This window comes from Diceros bicornis, chromosome 3, assembly GCF_020826845.1.
Source record: "Diceros bicornis minor isolate mBicDic1 chromosome 3, mDicBic1.mat.cur, whole genome shotgun sequence".
Taxonomy (NCBI): domain Eukaryota; kingdom Metazoa; phylum Chordata; class Mammalia; order Perissodactyla; family Rhinocerotidae; genus Diceros; species Diceros bicornis.
In genome coordinates, this window is record NC_080742.1 from 59,323,428 (window position 1) to 59,333,669 (window position 10,242).

The 10,242-nt window shown below is 33.3% G+C and overlaps 1 protein-coding gene across 1 annotated transcript in view; it reads left to right on the forward strand.

Annotated features, from left to right (window-relative positions):
- SEPTIN7 (septin 7) overlaps positions 1–8,299 on the forward strand; it is a 114,904-nt gene extending 106,605 nt beyond the window's left edge. The window contains exons 12-14 of the mRNA XM_058534525.1: positions 1,911–2,046; positions 6,065–6,204; positions 7,235–8,299. Of these exons, the coding sequence (XP_058390508.1) occupies positions 1,911–2,046; positions 6,065–6,204; positions 7,235–7,274 (316 nt within the window). The 3' untranslated portion in view covers positions 7,275–8,299. The remainder of the gene's footprint in view (positions 1–1,910; positions 2,047–6,064; positions 6,205–7,234) is intronic.
- The last annotated feature ends 1,943 nt before the right edge of the window (positions 8,300–10,242 follow it).

Consider the following 10,242-nt stretch of genomic DNA (forward strand, 5'->3'; position numbering starts at 1 on the left):
CACACGTATTTGTTATGTCATTTCAGGGCATACACTGACACTCTGCATAAGAGATCTGAGGCCCCTGTGTTAAAAACACCTGCCATAAAGATGAGAAATATATTATTAAGAAGGACCTCATCAGCTTTTAATGAAATAATGATATTTACACTGAAATATTTATTTCAGTTGACCTCACTTTTTGGATGTAGGTTCTTGTTCTAAGTTAATGTTTGGTTTAGTTTCATTTTCAGAACTTCTGATTACTTGCTTACTGTAAGTTTGTAAGTTTTCTTTTGGTGAAGAAATATCCTTTAGTTAAGTAACATTTTATTCTAATTTACACTAATTGCAAAAGCAGATCATCTTGATCACAGCAGTACCTCACATCTTTGTCCTTCCTTTTTCCTAAGAAAAATCAGTAGTCAGTGTTCTGTGCTGTTGCTCTTGTTTAATATTTTCCATCTAGCTCTCTTGTCCTCTTGGTTGATAGGGAAGAAGAGTGCTGTAATGGTCAGAAATACTCAACCTCATAGGAGAGAAGTCACTATAATCAAGAGTGTGGCAAATCGACATTAAAGTGACTAGCCTCTAAAGTTATGGGTGATATCTAGGGCCTGATTTTGTTTTTGTTTTTAAGCCATGATTTAATTTTTTAACCACTTTATTGAGGTAAAATTCACCAATCTAAAATGTACAATTCAATTGTCAAAGCCTGTTTCCGTGGAGGCAAAATAAACATGTTTTATCAACAAAATCAGAAAAGGGCCTGCCTCTTTTAAGTTGTCCCAGTGTATTAAATAGTTTTCAGAGATCCTCAGAGCCACAGAGCCCACTTTTCTTTCCTCGATGGGGCTGTGGTAGGTTACTTGATACTTTGGCATTCTCTTGTGTCTATGAGTATACTAGCCTTAGCATAAAGCTCATTTGTAATACTTTTCAACATGAAAATTTTGACCAAAATTGTGCAAAGAGAAGCCTGTGGACTTCAGTGTCAATGGAGTGAACTACTTTTATTTAACTATGCTTGTGTCTGTTTTCTGGCATTTCAAAAATAATTATCAAGAGAGTTATTTTCTTCTGATTCTTTCTTCTCGTGCGCACGTGTGTGTTTTATTATGGAGCATTTTTAACCATTAAGACAAAGAAATATTTGAGTTAGGTAGAATGAATTTTCAAGAGCATTGAAGTTACTGTAAGTGACCTAGAAATATTCTGCATACCTAAATGAAGAGTGTTCTAGATATTGACTGGTGTCATTTCCAGCATATCAACTCAGTTACCAAAATAAATTTGAATTATTGTTAATTGTATAATTGTGATGTCAAAGTTGTCTTAGAAGAAGAGATTATAACACTTGGAAATTTGTAGAATTAAAAATATTTTACATATATTAACTTCATTAACTCAGTTTCTTTTTTCACATTAAAATTTTGTTCAAAGTACAAAATGAAATAATTTTCTTTGTTTTTCATTCTGTAGATGTATTTTGGGAATGTTTTCTTTCCATTTTCCTTCTGCAGTTTATGTGTCATCTTTAGATTTGATATGCACTGGGTTTAGAGAAACATCCCGCTAACAGTTGCTGTTATTATTGAGATCTATTTTCATAATAATTATTCACTAGAGATTCAGGTTTAGATATGAAACTTCATGGAAGGAAGTTCGAGATTTTAAATATTTATAAATTTTAAAGTTTCTGAAGAATTTTTAATGCATTTAGACATAAAACTTCAAATCTGTGTTCAGTGTCATTTAAGATGGTGTCGGAATAATTGAAAAATTATTTTGAAACTTATTTTCAGAAAAACAGAAAGCAGAGAATTTAGTAATAGTTTACAGCATCTTATTTGTTTTCATCACTGTTTCAGAGTTTTGTATTACACTTTTCGTTTTAGACGTTTAATTTTTATCCTTAATGTTCATAACAGGAGCCCTCTCGCCCAAATGGAAGAAGAAAGAAGGGAGCATGTAGCTAAGATGAAGAAGATGGAGATGGAGATGGAGCAGGTGTTTGAGATGAAGGTCAAAGAAAAAGTTCAAAAACTGAAGGACTCTGAAGCTGAGGTAATCAGTCTAATATTTCTACCTCTTATAGACAAAATACTCCTTTTTAAAATAATAAATATCTTTAATAAAATTCATAGATAATATAACTTTTCTATACATTTTTTTCAAATTAAATATAATAACCTAATGTAATAAGGTGAAGAAATAAAAGCAAGCACCATGTTTATAATAAAATAATGTATTCTTCAATGTGTGTTTGGATACAAGTATACTTTGTAGGAAGATATAATAGTCAGAATACTTATAATGAATTATTAGTTATAGTGAGCAGATTATGAGAAATGAAATTATAAGCCATTCCATAAATTCAGTGTTAAGAAAAGTAAAGATCAGAGTTTTGGGTGGATGTAAGACTAAAAACTAATGTTAGGATAATAGTAATAGACCAGACTTATCTGCGTATGAATGAGAAAGAAAAACCTTAATTGAACTAAGGGCATGCCAGGATAGATTACAGGCAGTCAAAGAGGAGAAAATGAAAGAATGTGATATTTTTGTAAATGAGTGGGGCCTTATTTGTAATATAGTGCCAAAGTAATTCCCAATGTTAGAAAATTGGGTAGTGACAAAGCATCCCAGCAAGCTTATCTATACTACCTTGGAATCCCTCTAGATATTGAGATATACGTTTAGTTTCTATTACTCAAAAAGACTTTGAAGACATTTCCTTCAATAAGTGACAAGAAATAAGAGATGGAGGAAAAAACACTAAGACAAGAATCTATTGAGTAAGTAGTTGATATCTGAGAATGATAAAAGAAACTATGGGTAGACACAAAATAAATCAGTGATTTCAGTATGAGATTTTCTCAGCATAGATTTGTTGTTGTGCTAAAAATTATTTTTAAATATTTGGGATTACATTAATATGGACGACATTAAAATGACCTTTAATGATAAAATTCAACAAGATCCCTGTGTTATATGTAGCTAATAATATTTGTATCAAAATATATTAAAAGGAGATTCAGATCTGTTTTGTTACATCCTGACATTTGGTTTCACTGCTTTTGTAATTACCACATAAAATACTGAAGCCCTCTTTGACTAAATACATAACCAAAAGTATTCTAAATCCATTGAGTAGACAGAATGTGTGGAGTAAAGTATTTAATAATTTTCAGGAAATTTTTTTATTCCACATTATATTTCTCTTAAATTACTGGGCTCTCTATGTAATCTCTTATTTAAAAAACTTTTGACTATTGTTATATTTGTCATAGGCTTAATTCAGTGGTGATATGGAATAATTCCTCTTGGTTTGAGACTGCCAAGCACTACGGGACTAGCATGCCTGGCACCCATTATTAAGATGACATTTTGGAGATTAAGTTTTGTCTTTTTATTTATCAGTCTGTTACTAAATCTATGCATTTGAGTCTCTACCCCTTCACTAATTAATAAATAATCTGGAAAATCCATATTAGAAGGGGAATAAAAACAGGAATAATCAGGAGTCTGCATTATCCTCCACGCTTAGATTCCATTGAAAATCTGAAAGTAGTTGAATTTACATTTGGTATAGACATATTTTAGGACCAGCTCCTAAGAGTAAATGTTATAAGCAAATAATTATGAAACTGTAGCCAGAGAACCCATCAAGAGTTTTTATGATGACTGAGTTTTAAGAAACTTAACTGCGCTTTGAAGGATGCAGTCTTTCTTAGCATTGAATTAACCTGTAAAGAGATTTGGGCCAAGTGTCTGTCCCCTAATACGTAAGCCATGTGAGTATAAAAATATATAGGTGAAGAAACCTACTTAACCTTGTTTAATGCAGTTTTTTCTCAAGTTCATTTGTGCTAGAAATATTTGGGGCACAGCTGCTAATATCTAGCAGCACAATGCATCAGGCCCAGTACTAAGCATCTTTCATGTATTATGTCATTTAATCCACACGATAGCCCTATGAGGTAGATATTATTGTCCATCTCCTTTTTTTACATAAGAGGACAGATAAATTAACTTGGTCAGTGCTGCATAGTTGTAAGCCATTATTTGAACCCACTTAACTCTTGAAGCTTGCTGTTAATCACTAGATAAGTCCACAATTGTGTATCCACAATTTCAAATCCTAAAAAGCTCTGAAAACTGCAAAACCAGATATAGAACTAAAAGTTTTATCCCACTTGATGAGACTATTTATATATTTTACTGTAAAAAAATAGTAAATGTGTTTGATTATAGGTATACCGTAAGCGAGTTCCAGAGGTTTTAAGTAAGTATAGTATATACATACCTTTCTAAATAGTATTGCCTTTCTAAAATCTGAAAAACTCTGAACTTTGAAACACATCTAACCCCCAGGGTTTCTTGAGAGTGAGGAATTGTGACCTGTACCTTCTACCTACATACAGTTAGCACAAAAGATACTTATATGTAACAGAAATGTACAGGTAAAGAGTGATGAACACCTACTGCCCAGCTTAAAAAATAAGACATCATGGGGCTGGCCCGGTGGCGTAGTGGTTAAGTTTGCGCGCTCCACTTTGGCAGCCTGGGGTTCGCAGGTTCAGATCCCACGTGCTTATACACACCGCTTATCAAGCCATGCTGTGGCAGGCGTCCCACGTATAAAGTAGAGGAAGATGGGAACGGTGTTAGCCCAGGGCCGATCTTCCTCAGCAAAAAGAAGAGGATTGGCAAAATGTTAGCTCATGGCTACTCTTCCTCACCAAAAATCAAAGACATCATCAGTCCGTTCGAGGCCCCTGTGTGCATCTCCCCTGTTGTATCCCTCTCTCTCCTTCCCAGAGGTAACTATTCTGAATTGTGTGTATGATTTCCTTGCATTTTTTTTTTAAATCTATAACTAGAGGCATTTTCCTGTGTCCTGTTTTCTGATGTGTTCTTAGTAACTTGTTTGCTGTCATCAGCAAGATATTACCTCAAATTTGGCTGACCTCAAATTTGACTCATGTTTGCTTAAATTTATTTTAGATAGTTTTGTAGGAATTGCATGAAATATTTGCAGTAGGAATGAAAGTGAAGTCATTTTTTGTGGGTTTACAGAATAATTAAGAAAACAAATTGTATGCAGAATTATATTGTAATCCAAATTCAAGATGTTAACTCACTGATATAAGTAAGATGATCTTTTAATAGAAATAATTCCTGGACATCTGAAGATTTTGAATAGTTCTTAGATATTCAGTATAGTTAGATTTAATCTGATTTTTTTTATTTGTATGACTGTTTTCTTCAGAAGTAGATTGACTAGTGCCTAACTGAAACCATTAGATAAGCTCTTTGTTTCTGTAGTTACTTTGCGTGAGTGTTTCCCATCTCACAGAATTCTTTATAGCGTTAATTCTCGATGTAGGAAGAACCACCTGTGTTAGAATCACTGGGGCTTGTTGAAAATGCAGATTTCTAGACTTTACACCCAGAGATTCTAATTCTGTGTGTCTAGGTGTGGTCCAGGATTCTATATTTTTAACAAGTACTCCAGGAGATTTATATGAAGACTAACATTTGAGAACCACTGCTTTATAAGAATCAGGGAACCTTACTGTGACCCTGAATCTCTTAGGTTCTTATCTACCTGCTTTCTTTCCACTTGTCTCAGCTTTCTGAACTTGGAATTAGGAGACAGGTTCAAATCCTGGTTCTGCCACTTTCTGACTCATGATCTTGGGCAAGGGACTTAAACTCTGCAACTGTTTGCTCATCTGTACAGTGGGGGCAGTGGTGTCTTCCCTGCTCAGCTTCATACATGCTTGTGGGTAACGAAAAATGAGATAGGATATGTTCATTAGAGAGTGCTACACAACTATAAGCTTGTTACACTTTTTTTTCACTATTTCCCAAGATTATTCTCTTGGGTCACAGGCCTTTTGGGTGGCAAGTCCTATAGGAAGAGGAATCCTAGACAGTGCTTTCCAGGTAGTACTCTGAATTTATTTAACACAAGGACTCAGTGCTCATATTTTTAATATTAGGATGCCTATATGAAATGTACTTCTGCTCCTGATTTCTTAAATAGTTTTATTTTATATATTGTGCTGTGATTTAGCTCCAACGGCGCCATGAGCAAATGAAAAAGAATTTGGAAGCACAGCACAAAGAATTAGAGGAGAAACGTCGTCAGTTTGAAGACGAAAAAGCAAACTGGGAAGCCCAACAACGTATTTTAGAACAACAGAACTCTTCAAGGTAACTAATATCAGATTCTCAAGAAATATGTGTATTAATGTTTTAAAGAATTATTTTCCTATTTATTTTAAAAACATTAACATTTTAAAAGACATCACCCATTATCATGTATCCCAAGCACAATTATTTTCATAGATCAATGTAATCTGTCTACTCTAACAGTATTTTTTTCACTACATTTTCCGTGACTTAACAATCTTCATAATTATAATTTACTAGCTTCATAACATTCTCCCCAGTTGACTCACCATAATCAGTTTCTTACCTCCTCCCCTCAATTGTTAATGGACGTAATGGTTATGTTCAATTTTTGGCAAGCATAGAGAACATTGCTACAAAGATCTTTTATACATTTAGGGGTATATTTTAATTGTGTTGAATTATTTCTTTAGGATAAAATCCTTAAGATAATAGTTTGGGTATTTAATTCCTAATACGGTTAATCAGTTACTTGCTTTTAATTTACACAAAATTCATAATAGTTATACCTTGGTTTTCCTTTTTTCCTCATAAGTCCCATTTAAAACTGAAAAGTTGCATCCCTATAAGGATTCCACAGTTAACCCTCAGTATGAATAAACATTTTCAAGATTAGACATTTGTTCTGTAACACTATTCTTCTATTAACTTTTTCCCCAAGGAAGAGGAAAATATATTTTTAAAAGCAAATGCATTTCAGAATGCAAATGGCAGTAGGAAAAAAGGATTCTGTATTTGACGTCAGTTAATCTTTTTCAATTTGCACTATTTCATTTGGGAAGAATTGTTCTTGTATATTAAAAATGATTTTTTGTCATATTTTTTACTGTTTATCTTGGAATTTTGTCAAATATTGGATTATCTAAGAAAATACTATTATAGGCTAGCATTATCCTCATTGTTCACTTCTAAATCTTGTGATTTTTTAAATGGAAAAGTAGTGTTGGAAAATCCAACACAGTTGTAGTTGGGTTAGCTGTTGCCACCATATGTTGTCTATGATGTTTATAATGTGGTCACTCATTTTGATTACTTTCCTTTAATCATTTAGAACCTTGGAAAAGAACAAGAAGAAAGGGAAGATCTTTTAAACCCTCTGTTGACCACCAGTTACACATTAGTTGCCAATATGCCAGCTTGGACATCAGTGTTTGTTGGATCCGTTTGACCAATTTGCACCAGTTTTATCCTTAATGATGGATTTAACAGCATGACAAAAAAATTTTTTTTTGTTGTTCTTGATGAAGATTAAGATGCCTTGAATTGTCTAGGGTGTTGTGTACTTAGAAACTAACAGCTCTAAGTACCTTTCCTACATTTTCTTTTCTTTTTTTTATTAAACAGATGTCTTCAATTTAATGCAAGAAAACGTTTTACTATTGTACAATCATGTTCTGCTGGTTTGATTGTTTACAGGATATTCCAAAATAAAAGGACTCTGGAAGGTTTTCATTGAGGATAAATTGCCATAAGATGATGCAAACTATGCTTCTCTATGATAATTATAATACAAAGGTTCCATTCAATGCAGCGTATACAATAATGTAATTTAGTCTAACACAGTTGACCCTATTTTTTGACACTTCCATTGTTTAAAAAGACACATGGAAAAAAAAACCTATATGCTTACAATGCACCTAGAGCTTTTTTATAACAACCTTTTTTTTGTTTGTTTATTTGTTTTGGATTCTTTAAATATATATTATTCTCATTTAGTCCCCTCTTTAGCCAGAATCTCATTACTGCTTCATTTTTGTAATAACATTTAATTTAGGTATTTTCCATATATTGGCCCTGCTAAAATAGAATATAGCATCTTTCATATGGTAGGAACCAACAAGGAAACTTTCCTTTAATTCCTTTTTTACACTTTATGGTAAGTAGCAGGGGGAAAAATGCATTTATAGATCATTTCTAGGCAAAATTGTGAAGCTAACGACCAACCTATTTCTACCTGTGTGCAGTCTCTTTATTTTACTAGAAATGGGAATCATGGCCTCTTGAAAGAAAGAAAAGTCACCATTCTGCATTTAGCTGTATTCATATATTGCATTTCTGTATTTTTTTTTTGTTTGTATTGTAAAAAATTCACATAATAAACAATGTTGTGATGTAATAGAGTGTGGGGTCTTAAATATTTTACAGTTGATATATACAAGACTAAAATATCTTTGGAAGAAACTTTTTACCTTGAATTTGCTTCCTCCAGGATTATAACTCTTATCTTTTCTCTTGTATGTTTGTTTCATTTAGAATGTGTATATGCTGATTTTATTTATGAGATACAGTATCTCTCTACTCATTACTATCTCGCATTAATATGTTATTTCTCTGAGAACAAATCCCAACTCATTCACTTAGATCAACTCTCAAGTCCCTGAGAACTGAGATTTTTTAACTGGAAAGAGGGTGATATAATTTCTTTTCACTGAGGTCAAAAGATGTAGATTTTAATATGATCCTCCTGATATTTTAAGTATAATTAATGCAACCCAATCCATTACCTTAAAAAGTTTAACCATGCCTATTACTTTTTAAAATCAATGATCCAAGCAAAGGAAGTAACTGATAATTCTGATTAGCCAGTATTTTTATTTACTTCAGAGGCTGAAGGATTTAAATAAATCAGTATGCTTGAAAGATATCCTGATTGCTTTTCAAAGATATATAGATCTAAAATTGTAAAACATACAATAGGACAATTATTCACATTATAGAATCTTGACTTTAATAAGTTCACCCCAGGGTACTATTTTTAAAGCAAATCTCATGGGACATTAAAAACATGATTTAGGAATACTGCAGTAAACATTTATCTTTATTTGATGGCCATCACTAGTTTAGAATCATCTTGGAAAAGTTTTGTTAATGGATTACTAAAATGCCTTCTGCTATTGGAGAACACACTTTTTAAAATAAATTGGCTGTTAGTCCAAGACCAGAATCAGATGTTCAGGTTTAACTATAAGTGACTATGCAGGGGTTTTGTTTGTTTCTTTTGGTTGTGTGTTAAGAGAGATTGGGTTAACACCTCTAACCGGAAAGGTTTGGTTTTAGGGGGTTAAGAACAACCTACTGAATTTGGAAAATGCAAAATGAAAGAGTTTATATAGACCACCTGCCCAGCTGGTGAAGTACTACTTCTAGAAACAGGTTCTCATAGTTACCATTTAAAAATTCTGTGGTAAGTTTGTAAATCACCTTTATTCTACCACCTTAGTGAAGTCACAGGTCTTTATCCATGTCGTGCCGAAGGTTTTACTTGAATCTGATATAGGACTTCTAAGATAGGGTCTTTTTACTGTTGACTCCAGGCTTTTCGAGCATATGGATGGCTATTTTTATGGGCTGTGGATTTCTGAGAACTGATATCTGATCATTCACAATACATAGATGTAATGTTCAGGAAGGCATAAGGAAAGCCCAGCTTGTAAACAGCAAAACAAGCAGTACCTAGTCGCCATTGTCAGAGGCATTATCTAAGTGAAGTAACCCGTTAACCACTGTCTTTCTAATTAAGCAGGATTGGCCAAGTAAACCCTAATCCCAATGAACAAGTTTGGGTACCTCAGGGTAGAGTTTTACTGCCACCTAGTGGAATAAAATCTAACTTTTAAAAATCAAGTTCACAAGTAATGGGAAGTTGATCGGACATATGGCTTATCTCTCTGTAGCTCAGGTTGTAATCTTGAAAGCTGAGGAGATACAGACTCCTGCCGCTTAGACTCATTAGCTTGGTGTTACACTACCACTTGCACATTCTGACTTCCCGCACCTTTCTTGTCTTTAACTTCTTGGAAAAACTGACCTAGGCATGTGGAGGTGAGAAAGAGGCAAGAGGATAAGGTGGCCTGATAATGCAGCAAGAGCAAAGTGTTGACTTAGCAAGTCATCTAGATCACTGTCCCCAAACCCGATCCTATTTTCTTATTAAAATATTTTTGAGCATGTATCCGTAATTATAACTGTATAATAAATTGTATAAATGTGCTGCTATGTTAATGTGAACATTATGAAACAAAATTTTAAAGAATGAAAAAAAAGTTTAGCTCTCAAGCC